The 23811-nt window shown below is 36.6% G+C and overlaps 1 protein-coding gene across 4 annotated transcripts in view; it reads right to left on the bottom strand.

Moving 5' to 3' along the window:
* Positions 1 to 23811, bottom strand: part of NETO1 (neuropilin and tolloid like 1) — an 89968-nt gene that overhangs the window by 19252 nt on the left and 46905 nt on the right. For 3 of the 4 annotated variants that reach the window (XM_079943092.1, XM_079943094.1, XM_079943093.1), the window contains 3 exons: positions 18904 to 18945; positions 18658 to 18785; positions 9712 to 9940 (listed from right to left, as the gene is read on the bottom strand). In XM_079943092.1, the coding sequence (XP_079799218.1) occupies positions 9712 to 9940; positions 18658 to 18785; positions 18904 to 18945 (399 nt within the window). Of the gene's footprint in view, positions 1 to 9711; positions 9941 to 18657; positions 18786 to 18903; positions 18946 to 23811 lie in introns of those variants that run through there. The other variant, XR_013831365.1, reaches the window with a different exon arrangement.

The raw sequence follows: 23811 nt of genomic DNA, 5'->3' as shown, positions 1-23811 counted from the left end.
GCTTCTCTATGAATTAACTGTTTACTTTATTTGCCCCATTTTCTATCGCTATATAACATTTTCTTATTGTCTTATATAATCTGTATTCTTTTTTTGTTTATTGTTGCTTATTTATTTTTTTGAAGTATAGTTGACTTACAATATTGTATTAGTTATAGGTGTACAACATAGTGATTCAGTGGTTTCATAGATTACACACCATACAATCTGTACTCTTTTTTTTTTTTTTTTTGCGGTACGCGGGCCTCTCACTGTTGTGGCCTCTCCCGTTGCGGAGCACAGGCTCTGGCCGCGCAGGCTCAGCGGCGATGGCTCACGGGCCCAGCCGCTCCGCGGCATGTGGGATCCTCCCGGACCGGGGCACGAACCCGTGTCCCCTGCATCGGCAGGCGGACTCTCAACCAGTGTGCCACCAGGGAAGCCCACAATCTGTACTCTTTACAGGATAATAATATTTGCCCACTGCCTATCCTTTATGTTGCTAATTGTCCTCCAGCTCAGCTTTTCCCTTTTATTTAAATTTAATTTAAATTACATGTAAAAATTTAAATAATAATACATCTTGAATTTTGTATATTTGTATATAGTGATATGTTCCCTTACCCATGGTGTGTTTTATGTCTACTTTATTGAGATATGCCCAAACCTGACTCATAGTCAGCAATTTCCCCATCATATTTTGTGTATTGTTGATACTTAACTCTATGCCATCTGGTATTTACACTGCTATAAGACATATATAAGTAAATCATTCCTGTATTAATAAAGTGGTCTTAATCTTTTAAAAATACAGCAATTCATAATGATGAGGCTTGGAGATCTATACCCATAAAATGTTAATTTACATTTAAATCTATGTTGTAATTGGTCACCTTGCTCCCTCTAGCACTTACAATTTTCTTTCCTTGCTGAAATACATACAGAATATAATGCCTTTTGATCTTAGCATTTACCCCAAACTTGTAAGTGTGTTTTGCCTAGATTTTTCTAGAGGGAAAATTAAATATTACTGTTGAGAGTTGATTATTATCCACCTTTTTTTTTGGTGTATTTTCTCAGAGTGTTACCGACCTCTGTGCACTTTTACAGTAATAATCAAATTAAAATCTCTATATATTTTTTTCCCTCTAGGAGCCATTAAATTTAGTTTATTAAGGTGATATGGTAATTTTACTGGTGCATTACAAAATGGGGAATTTGCACTACCTCGGACAGAATGCAAATTGGCTATACAAGAGGCAGATGGCAGGCCAAACCGTGTTCCAGACAAGAAAGGATAAGATAATAAAACTGAAGAGTGAAATAATAAACAATTATGGTGACAGAAGAGTAAGGATCCTACTAGTATAAACAAATGATGGAGAAAAACAACTATACAGGGGGCTTCCCTGGTGGCGCAGTGGTTGAGAATCTGCCTGCCAATGCAGGGAACACGGGTTCGAGCCCTGGTCTGGGAAGATCCCACATGCCACGGAGCAACTAGGCCCGTGAGCCACAACTACTGAGTCTGCGTATCCGGAGCCTGTGCTCTGCAACAAGAGAGCCCGCGACAGTGAGAGGCCCGCGCACCGTGATGAAGAGTGGCCCCCGCTCGCCGCAACTAGAGAAAGCCCTCGCACAGAAATGAAGACCCAACACACCCAAAAATAAATAAATACATTTATAAAAAAAACTATACAAGAAGAGAATTTGGCTTCTTAGAATACAGTGTTTTAGTGGGTAATTTACTGAAGTAAATGAGAAAGTGTGTGGCGGGAGGGACAGAGTACCAGATACAAGGGAACGTTTGCTGAAGTGAGTTACACACTTGAATTCAAATTGAATGAGTGGGGCTGCACCTCAAGAGGAGCAACCTTCTTATTCATCTTCATGCCATCAGTGCCCGGGCACTTCCTTGTTTACTGAAGGAATGACAGAATGAATGGAGGAACACAAAGAAGTATAAAAATGAAAACTTATCAATGACTAGGTAACACAGTAGTAGTTGCTCAACTTTAGGGTCAAGCTGATGCTGGAGTGATTATTTTTCTTATACTGCCTACAGTTCTATCTTGTCACATGTCTTGAACTACCAAATTTAGGAACAGTAATACATTACTAAATAATAATATATTTATTAATATATTTAATCAATATATTAAGTAACGTATATAGATTGCATTTGGGTTATCCATTCTATTAAAAATTACCCATCATTACAACAAATATGCTTCAGCCTTCTATTGCTGAGTAATAAATTATTACAAACGTTTGGGCTTAAAACAATACCCACTTAATATCTCCAGCTATGCAGGTCAGAAGTCTGGGTTGGGTAAGGTCTCTCTTTATGATCTCACAAGGCTAAATCAAGGAGGCGGCTGTACTGGGTTCTCTGGAGCATGGAGGCCTCTTTCAAGCTCATTCAGGCTGTTGGAAGAATTCAGTCTCCTGTGGCTGCAGAACTGAGGTTCCTGCTTTCTTGCTGGCTGCCAACTGGGGGACATTTTTAGCCCCTAAAGGCCACCATCATTCTCTTGTCACATGGCCCTTTCTGTAACATGGCAGTGTGTTCCTTTAAGGCCAGGAGGAGTACTGGCTGCAGCTTATAATGTCTCTGACTTCTTCCATCCCTGACCTTTAGAATTTCTTTTAAAAGGGCATAAAGATTATTATCAAGATTTGTTGAGTATTGTCAGACCAACCAGGATATCTGGTACACTTCTATAGAGCAATAACAACCTATCCGAAAGAGAAATTAAGAAAACAATCCCATTTATAATTACATCAAAATGAATAAAGTACCTAGGAATGAATTTAACCAAGGAGGTGAAAGACCTGTACTTGGAAAACTAGAAGACAGTGGTGAAGGAAATTGAAGATGACACAAATGGAAAGCTACACCGTGCTCAAGGATTGAAAGAATTAGTATTGTTAAAATGTCCATCCTACCCAAAGCAATATACAGGTTCAATGCAATTCCTGTCAAAATACCCATGGCATTTTTCACAGAACTAGAACAAATGATTCTAAAATTTGTATGGAACCACAAAAGACCCCAAATAGTCGAAGCATTCTTGAAAAGAAGAATATACCTGGGGGTATCACATTCCCTGACTTCAGACTATACTACAAACTACAGTAATAGAAACAGTATGGCACAAAAACAGACACATAGATCAATGAAACAGAACAGAGAGCCCAGAAATGAACCCATACTTTCATACTTTCCCAAGCCTCCCAAGAGTATTGTTTTATTACAGCATCAACTCAAAGTCCTAAATCTCATCTAAATCTCACCAGCTCAAAGTCTGAAATCTCACCATCTAAGTCACCTAAATATTGTGCAGACAAGGCTCCTGGGGGCAGTCCTTGAAGGAGTCTGGACTTCAGTTCCTGAGGTACAGTTCCTCTCCATGTGGACCCATGAAACCAAAGAGACAAACCACCTTCCCCAAACTCCCAACACAATGGTTAGACAGGCATCAGAAAATAGTTACAGAGATTCTGGTTCAAAGGAGAATGAAGAGTAAATAGGAGTCACTGGTCCACAACAGTCTTGAAATCCAGCAGGGTAAATGCTGGATTTTTCTTGATTATATTTCCAGTTCTAGGACTATGCCTCTGTAGCTGTGGACTTTGCTCTCCAGGCTCTCAGTTCTGCTCCCTTAGTCATCCTTCTTTTCTCATGAAAAGTAACATGTATATGCAGCTGAGTGGTAGTATCAGATTGCTTCAGGCCACTAGAGCTTTAGGGTTCTGATAACTGTTTTCATTTGGTTCTCTCCTTCCCTTTCAGTCCAAGCCGACAGTGTTTCTGCTGAAATAATTTTCTCAAGAGGCTTGTGGGTCTTGCTTGAAATTCACTGGGCTTTGTTCTCTTAGACAAATACCCCACCCATAAATCTATTTGAGAGAATCCTTTCGCTCCCTTGGTTACCACTGTAATGGCTGAGGGTCATTGCCCTTCTCCTCCTGGAGACCCTCTAGCTTGACTTAGAGGATCTATAAGGTCCAAATTTAACCTCTTCTTTGAAGGGCCTTTTAGTTACTAAACACTGAGATTTTTTGATGTTTCTGATGGTTGAGCAAAGGTTATACAGTCATATTCAGCCTTTTCTCTCTGCCGTATTTTCAGCGTCATTTGTAACTTTTAACACCTTTGCCACCTGAAGAAGCTGGGGCTTTAAAAACCATCCAGTCCTAATTCCTTTTAGTTTAATAATTCTTTAGATTTATTTCTCCCCTTCCTCATGTTACTATAAGCAGCCAGAGAAACCAGGCTATACCTCCACCACTTTTCTCAGTAGTCTACTTAGTTAGAGAGCCAATGTTTGTCACTTACAAGTCTGCCTTCTGACATCGCTGCAGGACACAATTTCGCTACACTTTCTGCCACTACAAAACAAGGATCGCCCTTCCTCCAGTTTCTAATAAATACTCCTCACTTCTATCTGAGCCCCACTGGCAGCCCTCCAAGTCCAGGTATATTTTAACCACCTGTCTGAGGCAATTTAGGCTTTTTCTGTCATTATTCTCAAAATTCAACCAACCTATGATCACTGCTTGATTCCAAACCTGTCTCCACCTATTAGGTATTTGTTACAGCAGCATCTCACATACAGTACCAAAATCCGCAATAGTTTTCTATTGCTGTGTAATAATCACCCCAATTTTAATATCTTAAAACGACACCCAATTTTTATCACACAATTTCAGAAGCCCAAGAACTGGATCTTTTGCTAGAATCTTACAAGGTGAAATCAAGGCATCGGTTGGGGCTGTGGTTTTCATCTGATTCTCAGGGTTGTCTTCCTAGCTTATTCGGGTTGTTGGTAGAATTCAGTTCCTTGCAGTTATACAACTGGGGTCCCCATTTACTTGCTAGTCAATGGCTAGGGATGTTCTCAGCTCCTAGAGTTCACCCCTGTAACAGGCAGGCAGTTCACAACATACCTGTCTGCTTTCTTCTTCCAGGCCAGCAGTCTTTCTGACTCGTGCTTCACCTTATTTTGGGGAGCTCACCTGACGAGGTCAGGTCCACCCAAGATAATCTCCCTTTTGATGAACTCAAAATCAATTGACTAAGACCTTATTTACACCTGCAAAATAACTTTTGCCATAGAATGTAATTTAATTACAATATGATATTGTAGGATTCTGTGCCTTCCACAGAATCCTTCAATTCAACTCCTCTTTAAAATTAAATATTACTGTATGTATATTTCTTTACTGTAAATAAATCTGTAGTTTAGGCTCTATGGCCTTTTGCCATAAATTGATATGAAATGAAATACAAAGTCTCATTTTAGCAAATTATTGTAAACATTGTTCCCACATCTTTAAAATGAACAATTTTCTTTTCATCTCTTTTTACTTACATGTCTGTTTTTAACAGAAATAGGCTGCCTGTTAATCAAGCATTAAGTGATTGAGATTTTATCATGGTGTAAATAAGAGCCGAAGAGCAGCTGAAGGTAGAACTTCAGAAGTCACAATGAGACATCACTACTGTATTCATTCATTCTAGTTACTGCAAATTCACGGTGTGTTCAGGAAAAGGCAGGATCAGAAAATCTGGCTTGTGACTCAATGTGAAGAGGTACATTTCACGAATGTCTCCATTATACATATACAATACTTAAATATACAGTTCTATCATAACTGATCATGCGTTTTCATGTATAAGTATGCTCAACATTGAAATTACACTAACCATAATGAATTCAAAAAATTTTAGATGATTTTTTAGAGCAAGACCAACGTCTTTATGAAAAGTGATGCAAATGTGTAAAACTCTATTCTTATAGGCAATCTTAAATTGAGTCACTAAAATAAAATATAGCATACTTTCAAGATCAATGTGAGAATTATTCAAACTATTCCGTCTTTATCTCAAGTTGGATTCATTCTTCTTTATCCTCAGCTGTGTTTCTAACCTGATTCTCATAATTGTTGATTTTTGACCCAAGAAAGCAAATTAGTCACAGTGGTTAATACGTTTTCCTCTTCATTTCAGAATATATTTAAAGTTTAAATAAGTCATCTTTCGTAGAGAATACTATCCGAAATTAATACCTAAAAATTTGAGGTCTTTTTCGGGTGCCCATATATGTGTTCATCTCCACTGTATAGATTATTTAAGAGTGGACTGAGCATTCTGAGTAAGCTGAGTACAAGATGCCATTTGAAGTATTAAAAAGACTATAATCTAATGAAGTAAGACAGTGCCTATTTGGTGATAACACTGATTGTTTGTTCTCTGGTTGATAGGCTTCAAAGTTGTTCTAAACATTTTTTTAACAGCAGCCAACAGCACTGTGATACCATTAATCAGGGCAGCAATCTCAGGCAGAGCTGAGAAAAGGCTGAGGTGAAGAGTTAGCAAGACAGTAGGGGCAGGAGTATGATATTTATAGGACCTATCTAGGGAAGATGTTATTTCTCATGACACAGTTGAAGGTAAATACTTCTCAATTCAGTGATCTTATATTCCTCCCATTATATTAGAGGATAGTTTTCATTGTTGCAAATGTTGGCATTTAATCCAGACTTTTAAAATTCTTCTAAGGTGCCTGTGAAACCTCAAAGTGGGATGACTCACAGTAAGAATTTCTACGCCTCTCTCTTATACACTCATCCTTTCCCTTTACTGTAATTTATTCAGATACAAATGTAAAAATAAAATGAGTTGAAAATATATTCCCACTTGCATCCATTAGTCAGGTCTTACATTCTTGCCTCCGTGCTGTTTTCAAATCATTAAGCATGGTGTTGAGGGTATTCAGGGAAAGTCAGTTAACTTCCCTGGGTCTTTTCTTTTTCTGTTTGAATTCATAAAATGTTTGAGATAGAAATAGATGGCTTCTAAGCTCTTATCTAACTCCTAAAAATATCCTATGGTCCTAATATAAGACGTTTTGACAGATATTAGAATAGTGTTGATTATGCCCTAAGCACTTTTCAACACTGCACTTGGGGATACCACCTAATAAACAGAGGAACCAAGAAAAATATCAAGGTGGTTTCTCATTATTTGAGTAAGAAAAAGCTGGTCATTGACTCACATCTCTAATCTTTATTCCATATGTGTGTGTATGTGGAATAAAGATTAGAATCACTCATTTCTGAATAAAAGAATTGATTGAAGTCTACTTCCTGTTGTTTTGAAACTTTTCATCTTTTATCGGGAATACCTTGATTTCAAAGCAAAAATACTTAGTCTATACCCATATACTCCATCACACGCTGACTTTGATTGATCGTAGGCATGGAATAGTAGAATTCTGCACAGTTTTAGTCAAGGCAGAAAAAACAAAATATCATCACAAAACGGCATAGGCAACATGACACAGAGGATAAATTTGTTTCAATCAAAGCTTCCTGTAAATTTATGAGATAATCATGGAAACTGCTACGTAATACTCACTCAGATGAGCGTGATCGTCCCTCCACTGTGTAGGAACATTAAGTGGCTTTCTTAGGGAGAATACCCTGTTTCTTCTGGATTAGTCACTGAAAGTTCACCCACTTGAATGACTTCCAGAGATCATTTAATTACAGAATGAAAACTCTGTCTTTTAGCTCAAAAATATCTCTAATGATATAATTCACCATTTCTTATATAAGCAGAATTTTACCAGTATGATAGAATTCACCATTTCTTATATAAGCAGAATTTCAAAGTCTCACAGGTCTTAATCTTCGAGATGAAAGGGACCTTAGACGTTAGCTAGTCTTCCTTTTCCCCTATCCAACCTAGACACTTCCCCTACACCATTCACGCCCGATGAGAACCCATTTCTCATATAGCCTTCTGTGGAATAGCCTCTGTGGGAACCCATTCAATTTTGGAATATTGCAGCTCCTACGATCTAGACGTTTCTTCTTCCTAAATTACACTCAAATAGTTTCCTATAATTAATTTAACAAACATTAATCTTACCTCTCAAACATTAATCCGTATCACCCACCTTAGTCTAAGGTAGTTATCACATTTTGAAAAAAAGAAATCTGTAAGATAAACATTCCTTCTCCTTTGCCCTTTTCCCATGATTCCAGATGCTTCTGCATCCCGGTCAGCCTCTTCTAACTGATGACTCTGCTCCTCAGTAATAACACCCAGAAGAGAACAGGCTATGTGATTTGCATTTTGACCAGTGCAGCTTCCTACAGGAGTATCTTCTTTGAGCTGTTTATTGCATTTTCCTTAATATAAGCCAATACTGCCTTAGATATTTTTTGTCAATTCTTTAAAAAATTATTGGCTTATGTTGAGTTTGAATGCAATAAAACCTTAGGAAGTCCTAGGAGTCAGAGTTTCTTTACTTGATATATGAAACGTAAGAATACATATTTTAATTTATCCTTACTACATTTCATGGCATAGCTTTGATAAAAACTACATATTTTTGTGATAGTTTTAAAAACTCGATTATATCAACTAACATATTAACTAGAACTTCCGTATGTGTTAAATTAGAAAGTTCTCAATCTGTGATTATCCAAGACAGACAAAAATATTGAGTAAGGTACACTCTGAGCCTCACCAAAGGCACAATCGACCGGATATGGTAAAGCAATCATCGGTGAAAACACCAAATGTGCTATCTTACAGCCTGAATTTCTTCAAATTCCAAACAAGAAAATGATGAGGGTTTTTTGGCCAGATACCTTGCTGAAATAAAGATGCACTCGTTCTAACATTTTGATCAACTCCTGAAATGAAGACATAGATAGCAACGTGCTGTTGAAATCTGCAATAATCTTGGGTGGGAGATTTAACATACTGTGTGATGGTATCAAGATTTAGAAAGACTGAGTGACATTCAGTACTTCTGGGGCCCTAGAATTCTCCAACTGGGTAATTAAAGAGCAACTTAAAGCCCAAACTATTCATTTATGATACAAAGTAATCATCTAATACATTTAACATTTATGAATTGAAAAAACAGTGACTGCTCTATCACTGAGAAATCCTTGACATTTCAAAAACATTGTCTTTTCTGTTTTTAAAAAATGTATAGTTTCAAATGGTAAAGGACTGATTCCTTAAAGCTTAATTTCTTAGGTTTATTTTTCATTTGTATAAATTTATTAAACATGAATTATTCAAAGCTTCTAAAGAACAGTTCAAACATATATCTATTCATATAATTCATTATTTGTTAGAACAGGATTTTCTAAAATTTCTGTGCTTTGCCCATAACTCTGGGTGTCATCCATTGAGCCGTTTAAACTATTTTCTGGAACTTTTTCTATTTACTCTCTTCCCAAGCAATTCTCCCTCTTTGCCTACTTTAATAGGAGCTCTGTAGTCACAGACCTATTTGAAATCAGTGGGACGGCAAGAGAAGCTTACTAAAGAGAACCTACCAAATATTTCTATGCAGGTTTTTAAGACTTAAACTTCATTTGGAAGCTGCTGCCTCAGTTCCATAGCTTGGTAAGAGCTAAACAAAAGACAAACAAAATTCATCATTTCCCAATTGAATAGTGTGAAGTGTCTTAAGCAAGGCTACGATGCATATGCCGATATAGGTAATCAAAAGGTAATATGTAACTCTCCTGTCCCTGGACCAAAGTGAAGGAAAGAGAATCTCAGCGATGTGAACAACTTACTAAGGCGCAGCCTGCTGTGCTCAAACTGCATGAAGAAAACACCATCAACAGTTTATGAGATTTGCATCATCTGACACATTCGAGGGATAAACAGTGAAGTGCAGAGATTCTTACGTTCTTGAAAGGATGTGAAGAGCATCTGAAACCGGCTGTTGCGACTGCCCTCGTCCGCCCACATGCGGACGACCCCGAGACCTGTACGGAGCATGACGTCATTGGCCACAGTGCTGCAGAACTTGGCTTTCAGATCCTCCACGGAGCTGCTTCCATCATACACCGCCACAAAATTCCTTTTGCATTCATTTGAATTCTGCATCTCATAGTCCAAGAATCGTAAGTAGATCTGTAAAACAACAAAGATAGGATAATTTCCCAGAATGAATACAGGAAAGTAGTTCGCTAAGCACCAGAACTTCCTTTCTCTTTCTGTCTCACAAGACAGTCTTGATTGCAATCAATCTTATTATTTTTTCCCTGTGGAAAGTAAAGACGTATGACTCAGATCAACTTGTGTTTAAAATTGTTTTCAAATGTTATTGTCCTTTCTTTAGGTAAATGTACCATGTCCCATAGCTGAGTATTTTTACACAAATGATCCTTATTTCTTCTCATAACTTATCTGGAATCAGTTATTAGTTTTCATACTTACACACTGTTTTATTTTAACCAGCACAAATGTGTTTTAAATATTCCTGATACATTTTTGTTACAGATCCGTGGCTTCAATCCACTTCCAAAAATTCAGGGAAATAAATAATTTGTACGAATATCAAACAAAACCAGAAATGGTTTCAAAAGACCGTCTCTGATTTTACTTTGTTTAGATTATTTCACATAACTATGCTGCTTCATTTTTGAGGTTCAGAATATTTTAAAAAGCACAGCTAATCTATGATCATTCTCACCGTAACAGGGTCAAGGCATTTTAAGTCCAAGTAAATAAAAATTAAATTAACACTTAATGAGTAAAAAGTACCGTATGTATAACCTACTTTATAGATTACTGTTAAATACTCCCAACAACTCTATAAAGTGGCACATTTTATTGTCATGTTCAGGAAATGCAGACTCGGATGGTATAAACTGCAAATTAGACACAAGTTCCTTCCAACTCTCTAGTCCATAATCCTTCCACAATATTATACTGCTTCAGACATACTGTTTTAAGAGCATCAGATATTATTTGACTCTGCACAAATATGCATTAAAAATCACAAACAATTAATTCAACCAATGATAAACATTTATGTACAATGGACTACTACTCAGCCATAAAAAAGAACAAAATCCTGCCAGTTGTGACAACATGGATGGACCTTGAAGGTATTATGCCCACATGAAGGAAGTCAGGTGGAGAAAGACAAACGCTATGATTTCACACATATGTGGAATCTATAAAACAAACAAACAAAATCAAACTCTTAGACAGAAAAAACAGATTAGTTGTTACCAGAGGGGAAGTGAGTTGAGGGTGGGCAAAACAGGTGAAAGGGGTCGACTGTATGGGAATGGATGGTAACCAGACCTGTGGTGGTGACCACTCTGCAGAGTACACAGGTGGTAAATTATAAGGCTGTACACCTGTAACTTATAGAATAATAATATTAAAAAAAGAAGGTTCAGCCCTCCCCCTCCCCAACCACGGCGGCATGATTCTCCCTTTGTGCTAAAGTATTTTGAACATATGTTAAGCTTTAGTTACAGGTTATATGTACTTTTTGCTAAACTGTGTGTTCCTGAAAAGCGGGGGTGGTGGTGTACTTCTTTGATTCGCAGTGGTACACCATGTGCTGTGTATGTTAAACACTCACTCCATAAAGTTTGCACAGATGTACGTTTAATGACCTACTGGTTGGAAATTCTGTTTTCTTTATTAACTTCATTTTTTCAGCATCTGTCTCACATTCATTGGCCACCTATACCCCAGACTTTGTTTTGAGTGCCATAAATCATGATAATTACATAGAATAATTGACATTTTATTATTTGCAGTAGAAAATGACATGCAATCATTTTCAAAACAAGGTATTTATAACTCTAAACTATGACATAAAAGCATATACGTCATATGTTGCAGACTCAGAAGGAATTGAGTGTAAATAAAATGTGAGTCCCATGGCAGGAAATCGTCACATAAGTCTCAGGAGGAAGAACAAAAAGAGAAAAATAGGGGGAAATGGACAAAACTAAGAAACAATGGAAAGCACTGTAGTTTCATTATGCTTTGCATGGTGAGCAGGTTTTCATGTATATGCAATCTGTAACATCTCAGTTGGAAGCTATCCCAAAATTCCCAAATACTTTGATACTGACTTTAAATTAACTGCCATTACTGCGATCTTATAAAACATACAGCCTAGGAAAGCCTGCCTGTTCTTCATTCCTCCGTCATTGCTTTGTTTTATTCTATGAAAAGTTCAAATATTACTCATGTAGCCCATCTTGGATGCACTCTTCCCAACCAAATGTTACATTCCTGAAAATTATCCAGAAAATTCCAAATTGTCCACCCTAGGAAGGCATATCTGAAAATGTTAAACCTTCCAAGTTTCTACTAACTGGTTTGTTTTTCAAATTTTCACAAGGATTTGTAAAAAGGAACTGGGTCTGTAGTTAGATGACCTTTACCAGGAAGCTGGAGCACAGGAGACAAAATAGCTTTTGCTCAAGGAAAATAAGTAAATCAACGTGAAAGCCTTAAGTAGTATTAAAATCCTAAACTTTTGTTTTAAAGAGCGCTTCACTAGCCCCATCCTGAATAAAAGTAAACAAATTGAAAACACTATAAAAATATAAAAAATGTAAATACCTATAAAATCTAGGTATTCTTAGAAAGTAAAAAAGTTGTTAAATGCAACAAAAATCAAATATATAGCTATATTCTCAAATACTATACAATGACTCCAACATAGTTTATTAGACCTCAAAAGAATATGCAATTACAATTGTAAACGTACATAGTTACTAACAGGAGAAAACACTGAGTAGGGTAACTGAAAACCCCTCCCTCCAATGCTCTTACAAAGCTATAAAAAGCAAACAGCATCCCCACAGAAAGAAAAATAAAGTAATCACTTGACTAATTCAAGAAACAAAGATATTTGATCCTGTGACATTTTCAGGTTGAGTGATTCAGTGGCCGAACATGTCTGAACAATTATTTCAGAAACACAACTTAACATACTAACTTAGTATTTGCGTCGTGTACTGGCAATAACTTAAGACATTGAGCTAACACATTATTTCACTCAAATCTCTCAACAGTAATACACACTATTATAATAACTATTTTAAAATGAAAAAACACACCAAGGTTTAGAAAAGCTAAGTAACTTTCTCAAAGTGACACAGGCCCTTTAGTAATAGATTGGTATTGAACTCAGATATGCCTGACACTTTTCTCCTTAGTATCAAACTTTGCAGCTGCATATAAATTTTTTGAAAATTTTCAAAGACTGATATTCCAGAAAGAATCTTATAGTCTTGAATAAAAACAAACTCCAACAAAATCGACAAATAAGCAAGCAAAGCAAAACCATTTCTAGTTTTCTAAAGGGGCTAAGAAACATATTGACGATTGAGATATGAATAACATTCACAGAAAATAAATGTGTCTCTCTGAAGTAAATGGCTGTCTTAACTTTTCTTTAAAAATAAGATTATCTTATAGAAGAATACTGCTGTAGTTAGAAAGACAATTTGCATATTCGGCCCATGTGTTCTCATTTGACAGTTCTAGAGAGTGTGAACTTCCACGGGAGGTGAATGGTTTGCATTCTTACATGAAGGGCAATGGCTGAAGTCTAAGAACCTTCTGTATCGAAAGACTATTCTTATTAGACAGAATACTATTCATAGAGGAAGTGAACGATTACAGTCACTAGATTTTATTTATTCACTCCTGAAGCATTCAATCATTAAAATTTTTTTTTAATAGTTTAAAGAAAGAAAGAAAATATTCCAGTGGGTATTAGCTTTACTGGGCACAGAGGTGTTGCTGCAAAAGTCAAACGCCATTAGCCAGAAAAGTGCTCAAGTTTTCCCACACTAGCTATAGTATATATCGTATAAAAACCCTCCCTACATTAGGATTTGGATGACGTCTCATCCGCTTAAACCTTGTGCCATAATATCACTAAGGGGAAGAATGCCATATGACAATGTTTTCACTTAAGGTAGAAAACCACAGAAAGCGCGTTAGTCTCTCTGCTGAAGAAAAGAGAAAGTGATAAACAGAATCATATATAACTCCAGTAAAATAGTCAGATTACAATCTCCTCTCCGTGAATCATTTTGAGGCATTCTTCTTTCTAATCAATCACAAAGAGTTGGAGCTGACAAAATGATTTATTGAATAGGACGTGGGAGGCTTCAGAACACATAAACAATTTCTAGTGATATCTGTCTTCCAAATCACACTAATGTAGACAGCAGAATCCCTTTCGTATACTTAAAGCAAGTAAATCTAGCTAACGATTTACTAAGTTAATATACTTACAAACGTGTAATACCAACCATTCAACCGGCTCTCTCCTCTCATGTCACAATGATATGCAAAATACAAACATTGTTTGGCGCAATTATTTAAGATTTGCCAGAAACGTTTTCTCCATGATAAATACAAATTAAATACACCACAGTCTGAAAAACGTTAACCATGGTTTCCATATTGCTTTACACTTTGATAACTAAAGCTACATTCTAAAAAGCGTGTAACCCAGGATTTCTGTGGTTGCTTTTTATTTGTGGCTGGACTTGCCAGGCCTTATAATTTTAGGTAGACTACCCCATGAATTTAGAGGGTAGCACTTTATTTGGAGGAAAAAACCAGAACATCATACTGTTGAAAAAACACACACCCCACACAACACACCCAGATACAGCCATATTAAAATGGTGTTCTGGCATGCACAGACAAGTATCAAAAAATTTCAGGTCCATCTGAGTAACCCTCCAAAATCTGATGCTACAAAACTGAGATTTCATTTAAAAACAAAGTTGAACCATAACATTGGTAGTTATCTAATCAGTTAAGATATTTAATCTGTTTACCAAATTTTTATTTTCATTTTGGAGATAATAAGAGCAGACTCAATCTTTAGAATCCCTAAACTTATCATTGTCAACAATTATTGTTGCTACCCTTTGCCTGTTGCATTTTCTCCTTGATCCCATAACAAATTACCACAAACTGAGCAGCTTCAAACAATGCCCATGTATTATCTATAGGTTAGAAATATTGGTAAGCTGGACTGTGTTTTTTTGCTAAGGTCATATGAGGCTGAAAACTCAACTTCACTATAAAAGATTGATTTATTGTATTTGTCAAGTTTTTCTGTTTTTTATCCTAATTTTAATCAAAGTATTTTGAATTAAGTAACATTTAAAAATTAATTTGAAGTTTTAAATGATGGGTAATTAATAAAAGCTAGTTTTATTCTCCCAAGACCTTAATCATTAAATTAATTATCTTCATGTATACACTTTTAAAAGTCTTTTGATTTATTTATTTTCTTGTCTTAACAAATTTGACAATTTCCCCAAATAGTGTGGTTTTGTGACATCACACTGGACTTCGAGTCAGGACACGGAGAACTGGCTTCAGCCCTTTTACTAACTAATCAAATATTTAAGCAGTTACTTATCATAGATTCATCAAGTTTTGGTCTTAAAAGGAGTTTAACATTATCTATGCCAAAAAATTACTTGACTTTTTAATTATTATACAAAATTCCTGCCAAATTTTACTTGGATTCCTCCCACGGAATCTCATTTGATCTTTGGGCATCTCCATTATTAAAATAAAAAACAAAAACCTTCTTTATATTGAATATTTCTCTAGATTCAAGCATACAAATAAACTGCCGTACTTGAAAACATGCAGATTAAGCCTTGTCCTCTTATTTCTGTCTCCTAACAGTTCTTCATATGCTTGAAGATTGTCACCATGTCCATTTTTCTAGATATGTATACATCAGTTTATTTTTTCCACGTGTTTTAACTGAATGACAGATTTTTCTTGGTACTGGGTATCTAGAGAGAAATAAGTCTCAGCCTTCATGAAATTGACATTGTTACCACGATGGGCTCATCCAACATTCTTCTCTAATGATTCTTTCCTGGACCAGATCCAGAACTAGACACCATAATACTCTCCTACCACCCTTGCTCTAGAATCTGTATGAAAACCAAAGTGTTGCTTACAGAGGCATATTTCGACATCCCATCGTTAACCAACTTCACTATCCTGACTCAACGTATTCATCTGTTAAAGGACACATCAGTAACGTATTTCCAACTTTCTTTCTGGCTCTGGTATTCCAGTTTCTAAGAAATCTGGGTTAATCGCATTCTAATTAAAGGCGATCATCTGTATTACAATTCTCAAACAAAGGAAATATCAGATATTGTATTTTCTGTTTGTGAAGAGGCTGAGAAGGAATGTACCCTCGATGTAAATTTTAATAGAACCCCAGTAAGCTATTTTGCACTTTCATTGTGTAATATGTTTCCGTCACTAGTTATCATTCAAATATTCACATGAGCCATTTCAGGTTTAACTTGCGCTTTGATAGTCTGTTCTCCGAGGCTGCTAGGAACTCCATATAAATAGAAAGCCCACATAGGCTGTCATCTCCAGTTCTTGCTTTTCTCGACAGTTATTCAAAGCCACTTCCTATCCCCTAACCTTTAATTTAACAGAGAAAGTCTGTCACAATAGAGCCAGCTCTGCAGGCGGCTTTGTCCAGCTCTGCAGGCGGTTTCCCCTTTGGGTCACAGAATGCCAAATTCTGTAACAGGCAGGTACACTGGGTATTGTTGTTCTGCAATTGTACAGAAGACAGTCTATTCACCAGCTGGAAGGAAATGGTTGTGTGTTTGCAATTCCATAGAAACTGTCTCTTTGACACTGAGGTGACAAAGGTGCTAGTTATGACCATGAGGTGGGACTCAAATATTCCCTGTTGAAAAAAAAATCTATAAAATCTTTCACTCATAGAGTTTAAGGAAAATAAACAGCACATGTGAACCCACAGATTATGTAAGGGAACATAATCAACTGCAATCTAGCTCTCACATTATCTTTGTAGTGGGTTGGGTTTTATGTCACCAGTAGCCTTGGATTTTTTTTGAAGGAGGAATCACTGTGTCTTTCTTCATAATGCAATTAACTTTTTAAAGACTTGTTCAGATGCAAAGAGACCTGCAGTGGCAAAGCTGGAACTTGGACCATGGTCTGAATCTCCATAACCAGAAGCTTGGGGAAAGTGTTCCACACTTCCAAATTATATGCGAACCCCAAAGACATATTCACGGGCAATCAAGCGAAGAAGCACAAAAATACTTCCTGAAATACCAACTCCCTCAGACATGAGTTTTATTTTTCCCTCATCCTAAATATCCAGCCACCAAATTCTTTTGTATCTATAGCTTGAGGTGTTAACACCTCTGTCTTTTCTAGACAGGGAAAATCTGTTCTTCAAAAATGCAGATCCGATCACATCACTTTCCTGTTTCACACTCTTCCATGTATCACTAATGCACTCAGGATAAATCTGGGCTCTTTAGGGGAATGGACAGAGCCCTTCAGCTTAACCACTCACCTCCATAGTTCTGCTTTCATTTGGTCACATGCCGTTCCTTGAATTCCTGAAAAAGCATGCTCTCTTATGATCCTATGACCTTCCAGATGCTATTCGCTCTACATGGAGAGTCTTTCCCACCTTGTCTACCTGACAGCACCATTTCTCATTAAGATTCAGAGGACGCCCTGCAATGCAATTAGATTCCACCCTTGATTTTCCTCACCAGCTATATGTGGTCCTTTCCCTCACTCTACTACACCTTATAAATACCATAATGATCTTGTCATATTCCATGGATTATTTTGATACATAGTTGTCTACGGATTAAACTGGAAACAGGAGGACAGCGTAATTTTTCATTTCCTCAGCACAGTGCTTGAGAGTTTATAGCATCACTAAGTCAATTAATTAAATAACAAACTGTTTCAACCTCAATAAATGGGCAACTCCAAATCTAATAAATCAGTAAAGCTTGGTTGTAACTATATTCTATAAATGAAGGATGACAATAAAGGGAGAATAAGCAAATAATAGACACTCTAAACCTGTGACGGCTACTGGCACAAAATTACTCATCCCAATATTTCTTAAGATACATCCATAATAGAATGAACGGGGTTGTTCTAAACAAGTGTTTCCAAAACAGTGATCTGAGTCTGAATCTGGCCCACAATATATTTAGTTTAATACGTCTAATGTTTCCCACTTTTAAAATTTATCGTCAACATTTAAAAATCAAGGTAATCAGGGACTTCCCTGGCAGTCCAGTGGTTAAGACTCCACGCTTCCACCGCAGGGGATGCGTGTTTGATCACTGGTCGGGGATCTAAGATCCCACACGTTGTGCAGCATGGCCAAAAAACAAAATTAAAAAAAATCAAGGTAATCAACATAAAATCTAGATTTTGGGCATATTATGAAGAAAATGGAGAACTTGGTGATGCTGGACCAACATTTTCTCATGATGATCATCAAGGAGTTTAACAGGCAGTTAAGGACCTGCTGTCTCTTTTTCATGGTCCTGATCACCACTGTCTGTCCCTCAGCCCTATTGCAGGTTTATCTTATATTCCAGAGACACATGACTTTGTGAGCCCTGGACAATTTCTTCCATAGATATGATTTTAGGTTAAAAAGCAAGTAAACTACAGATACTGACAATAAGGACATAAGTTATGCTCAGAACCATAGCTTATATGTGACATTTCAATGCACTTTTCAGAGAGGTAGATTTACCCCAGAGTCTCTTATCCAGGTTATCCAATGAGCTCTCCAACATCCTCTCCATATTATTTATGACCTTGAAAGTTACATTAAACAGAGGAAGGCGATTTGCAATTCAAAACTAAAAGAAAATGATAGCTTATGATTGCACTCTGAAATGAACGAAGCATGTTCAGTTGGTTCAAAGCAGTGCACGCTGGAGACACTTGGCAGGCCAACTGTCAAACCTGCATTTCACCTTGAGACTGACCTTGGATCGTGGAGGTGCTCGGATGTACCACTTGCAATCAACGGCCTCGCTAGCAGAAGCTTTGCCTTCCTTCATAATTTGTATAGACTCCACAATGCCTTCAGGGCCGCCCATCTCAAACTCACACACTAAATAACAAAATGCCAAACAAACATACAAAAATGGAGCTTGAGTAATAAACCGAAAGTATATATCATAGCAGAAAACAAAGGCCTCTGAACGGTATTAAATATCTCTTTTACCAACCTGGTAATGGTTTCAAAACTCCAAGGTCCTTAAAGTCAGGATCTTAAAAATTGAGAAAAAGACAATTAGTCTTATTCTGCATTTAGGACTTAAAATGAGGTTGAGTAAGATACCATTAAATTATTCAGGAATGTGCCTTATAAAACGTACGAGGGGAAATTAAATGATTAAATAAAAAGTGCATGATAATGTTAAGACTGAAATGTTAATTTACATAATGTAATATTATTACTACAGGATTTTTATCAAGAAGCCATTTTAAAAAACCTCCCCATGTCATTACTTCATCTAATAACCAAGTAAAAATTTTACTCATTTTCTTTATAATCAGACAACAGATGTTTTTGTAAAATGTATCCATAGATAATTCAAGGTTTGGGTAAACTTCCATCTCTTCTAGATACAATTATTTTGTCTGATTACAGCCAGCGTAACATAAAGGTGAGCCTACTTGAGGGCTTCTGAGAACGTTTTCCTTGATACTAAATAGACATAAGGCATACAGTTTTCCCAGCTCAAGTTGTGGTCATGTTTGTGTTGGCGCCTTTGGGACCATGTGTGGTGGGCAACTTGTGATGTTGACAGATGCTAAGGTAAGAAAATGCTGACTCTATGATGAGCAGAATAGAACCATGGAGAACCGTGAGTCCTTAAGAATATCACTGGGGCACGGTACTCACCTCGCCTGGAGTTGCACTTCTCTGGGCTTCTTGCTCTTTTGAAACAATACACATCCCTATCATCTCAGTTACTTTGAATTGATTTTCTCTTATTTATGGGTGAGAGCATCAGAGGCTATGATTTATCTTGGAGACACATGGTATTCAATATAAAAGATGATTGTGAATTTTAATTACTTTTTGCTACTAGGGTATTAGTGATAAATCAAAAATCTTACAAAGTTAGAAATGTTTCATAAGACACCACTCAATAATGGCCTAGGGCTGAAATATGAAAGGGTAGCGCTCTTTCTGGATAGAATCAGTCCTGGATATTAAGACCATGGGTGCGTGTATGTCCGTGCGTACCTAAGTGTGCTTCCTAGTGCATCTGTGCGTGTGAACGCGCCAAATCCACAGCCGCAGGCTGATTTTACCAGGGTACTTATCGTCACTACAGGTTTTTCTGTTTTTTCTACTAAAGAAAATATTTAATTTTTTGTGTGTTTGTTTTTAAACAGCAATGTGCGCTGATCTGTTGAATCTGAAAGTCCTGGATTGGCCCCCATACAATTTAGTTATATCACCTACTTAGACTCACTTTATTGCAGGACACTAGTAGAATACCAGTGGTAATAAATTTTGAATCAAGATACAAATTCCTTTGTATAACTGTTTTGAAAACAGTTCTTTTGCTTTTTTGGAAAAGAAAGACAGAAAGAAATATCTGCATGCAATATCCGTGAAAGAAATAGAAATGAGGAAACATAGTCTACTTGGGTCAGGCCTCCTCCTGGCAGAGATTTTTTTCCTTCATCTAAATCAATGGATATTTGGTTATTCTTTCAAGAAATGTATATGTGATACCTACTATGTACAAGAAAAGAACAGTTTTGTATAGAATTACTCAGATTGGCTGTCGCGGTTAAGCACTTTTATTGGTATTGAAGAGACCCACCCACCAAGCTTGCCTACCCCAGTTATCTGGATTCTTTATTATATCCTTTTTACTACTTTTCATAATGGTCAGCATTGCTACTCACTATCTCCTTTTTGATGAGAATGCTTCAGCCTTGCATGGCTGTTGCTATGATTCTTGTGGGACTGTAGTTAGTATTTTCTTCTCTAGCTTGAAGGCGAAGATTTGTCATTTTTATAACTCATGCTAGACAACGTTGAGAGAAATTCCAGTTCTGAGAATTGAAAATGTATTTTTGTCGTTGTATTAATGGTGAGAGCACTGATTGTTTAAAAAAAAATCTTTAGGAAAAAATCATTTCTGCAATTCCATTTGAATTAGGCACCAGTAATACCACAATCACGATAACACATGGCCCCTACGAGCTGTAAAATAAATGACAGAAAATAAACGACATAATTTTTAAAAACAGCCTACACTGAATTTAAGAATATTGAGATTGACTTATTGCTTCAGGGTGTCCAGGGCAATGACATAAATTATTATGCAGAAGCACAATGACCTTGGACTTAATAGTCATCTACTACTCTACAGCTCCCCAAATCTATTCTCCACTAAGCAACCTGAATAAACTTTGAGAAATACAAATCAAATCATGAAATGCACCTGGCTTCCCATTGCCCTTAAGTTAAAGCCACAACTCTCTGTAATGGACTATAAAGTCCTGTGTGTTCTTGCCCCAGACCACCTGGGCCAACATACCCTAGACTGCTAACCTCTGCTCTTTCCTCTCAAAACACATGGACCCTTTCTATTTCTACAACGTTCTAGGCTGTTCTCATCCTCGGCAATTTGACCTTGCTCTTTTCTCTGTCTTCAGTATCTCTCCCCAGGGCTCTGCACCTGTGAATCCTTCTCATCCTTCAGTTCTTGGCTCAAATATCTCTGAGGAAAGGTCTTCTGGATGACCCCCTCCAAGGGGCATTGACTCCCATTTTCTTTGACTCCCACTTTCTTTTCTCCCTTCGTGGTTTCTTTTATCACAATTATTTTGCCAGTTGTTAGCTTTTTATTGACCACCTACTCCCATATAAGGAAGTACGCTCTACAAGGGCCTTTACGTCTATTCTTCCTCCCTTTATCCAGGACCAAGGACACTGCTTGGACATAATGCATGCACAATAAATGTTATTGAATGTTACTGAAATTACATTACACCGACGTGATTTTCTTATATTGTTGACATATGTACAATGCTTTATACCTACACTTTTCCAATTCAGAGGCTCTCACAGGAAATCTATCAAATTAGGTGCTATTTTCAAGACTGACCTCCTATTTACTAAACCTGCATCTTTTTCTTCCTGGCACACAGCTGACTATGTTTCCAGCCTCCCTTGCAACTGAGGATACCATGTCTAATGAAATGTTGACAAAGCATTGAAGTTTACTTAAAGGCTGGGCTCATAAAAACTTCTTGAAAAAATTATCCACTCCCACTTTCTCCCCTGGTCAACCTCAGAAGGCAGACATTGGCAACGTAGAACCCCATCAGCTCCAATTCCTAAATGAATGTGTGGAGTACAGCCTTTTCCTGATTAGGCTAAATGAGCAAGCAGTAGTAAACTTTAATAATGTGAAATTACTGAGGTTTTAGATTGTTTGTTGTTGTTATTACAGCTATTATTCCCCTAACCCAGCGTTCTTCAAGGCTGAAGTTATGGTCAACGGCCCCTAGGGTCCATGAGACCCTTTCATGAGACCCAAAGGCTAAAGTGTTTCATAATCCTACTAAAATGACATATTATCTTTAATTTTCCCTGCTATAATCCCTGTAACCCCATTTTTGTCCAATACATTCTAGTTTTGAAACCTTGAATTTTGTCTTGAGCCTACATGGAAGCACAGCTAGAATTAGTACATTTTTCTGTCCTATTTTATAAATACACACACATAGATAAAAGTGTAAGTATTATGAAATTTAACAGTATTTCCCATGAAATAAAATATATTTATAATATAGGTTTCTTACTGTGAAGGATGGACATTTGTCAGAGATGGAGGAGACTAAGCCTCATTTTCTCCATCACCATTACACTGTCTATATCCAAAGTTGGAGAAAAGAATGAAACTGATATTTCAAAGCGGTCTCTTATTTATGGAAAGGAGAAATCTACTCTGAATCAAATGAAAAAGCTTCGCATAAGAAATGAAAAGAAGACAAAAGCTATCTTTCCTTCAGCCTCGTTGACGTCAATAATTTGCCCTATTGTGATTTAGGAAGAAAAATACTTTCTGGTAGTTTTATTGTGACAGTTTGATCGCCAACATTATTTTGAGACAAATAATTGTTTGGGAAGTATTGAATATTTTAAATGTAGACGTTAATATGCTCTTTAAAAGCTAAAACTCTCTCAGTATTGTGTGTCCTCTCCAGCCACTGTGACAATTTACCTTGTAAGATGCTTTGGTGGCTTTTGCATATCTAGTTTGAAAGCTATAACAGCTAATTTTCGGATTTTAAAGAGTTCATCACATTTATGGTTGAAAAATTCAGTTCTTTTTCTTTAATGATCGACCTCAAAATTATGCCACAACTGAACAAATGCAATAATACCATTCAAAAATGTCCTATTGCATAACAGTCAGTTAAATGTTAACATCTCTGAAGCCTGGGAAAGAACAGATTTCATTATACTTTTGTTTCTTATTTAGAGTTTAGTTCATTTTCTTTGGAGTAGATCCTTCACTTCCATGAGTCAGAGAACTCTGTTATTCCAATTTCTTTTTCAGCATCGTTAGATGTTAAACTGTGCAGTTGGGTTGAGAAAGCAAGTCTTCTAATTTTCCTAATAAAGGTCTACAATGAGTCTTTAAATATTAAAAAAAAAAATATTTTTTTATTTTATGGCGAAATAACACATGTTAATATAATAGTTGTAAAAGTATATGAGATAATGTTATATAATTATATAGTTATTACATATAACTATTTAACTGGGAAAATTTTGAATAAACAAAAAATAATATTGCAAAACAAAACAAAATCAAAAGCTAAAAGTCATTTGTTACACTTTTCAAATTAAAAATGACAGTCACTGAAACATGTTACAAAGTAGGTTATTGTATTGTATTGGCTGGAGAAGCACACATAAGACCTGAGAAACTAATAAAGCAATGCCTTTAGTCAGCTGCCATTGCTGAATGTCTACTGGTTGAAAAGTAGTTTAAAAAAAAAAAGACAAACCCAGGACACTGTTGCTTTCCAACCATATAGTAACTTGCTGATAGAAAGTTTTAGCTTTAAACAAGGAAACAGAGTTAATATCT

The sequence above is a fragment of the Stenella coeruleoalba genome (assembly GCF_951394435.1).
Source record: "Stenella coeruleoalba genome assembly, chromosome: 14".
Lineage (NCBI taxonomy): Eukaryota > Metazoa > Chordata > Mammalia > Artiodactyla > Delphinidae > Stenella > Stenella coeruleoalba.
This window is presented reverse-complemented; position numbering and strand designations above follow the sequence as displayed.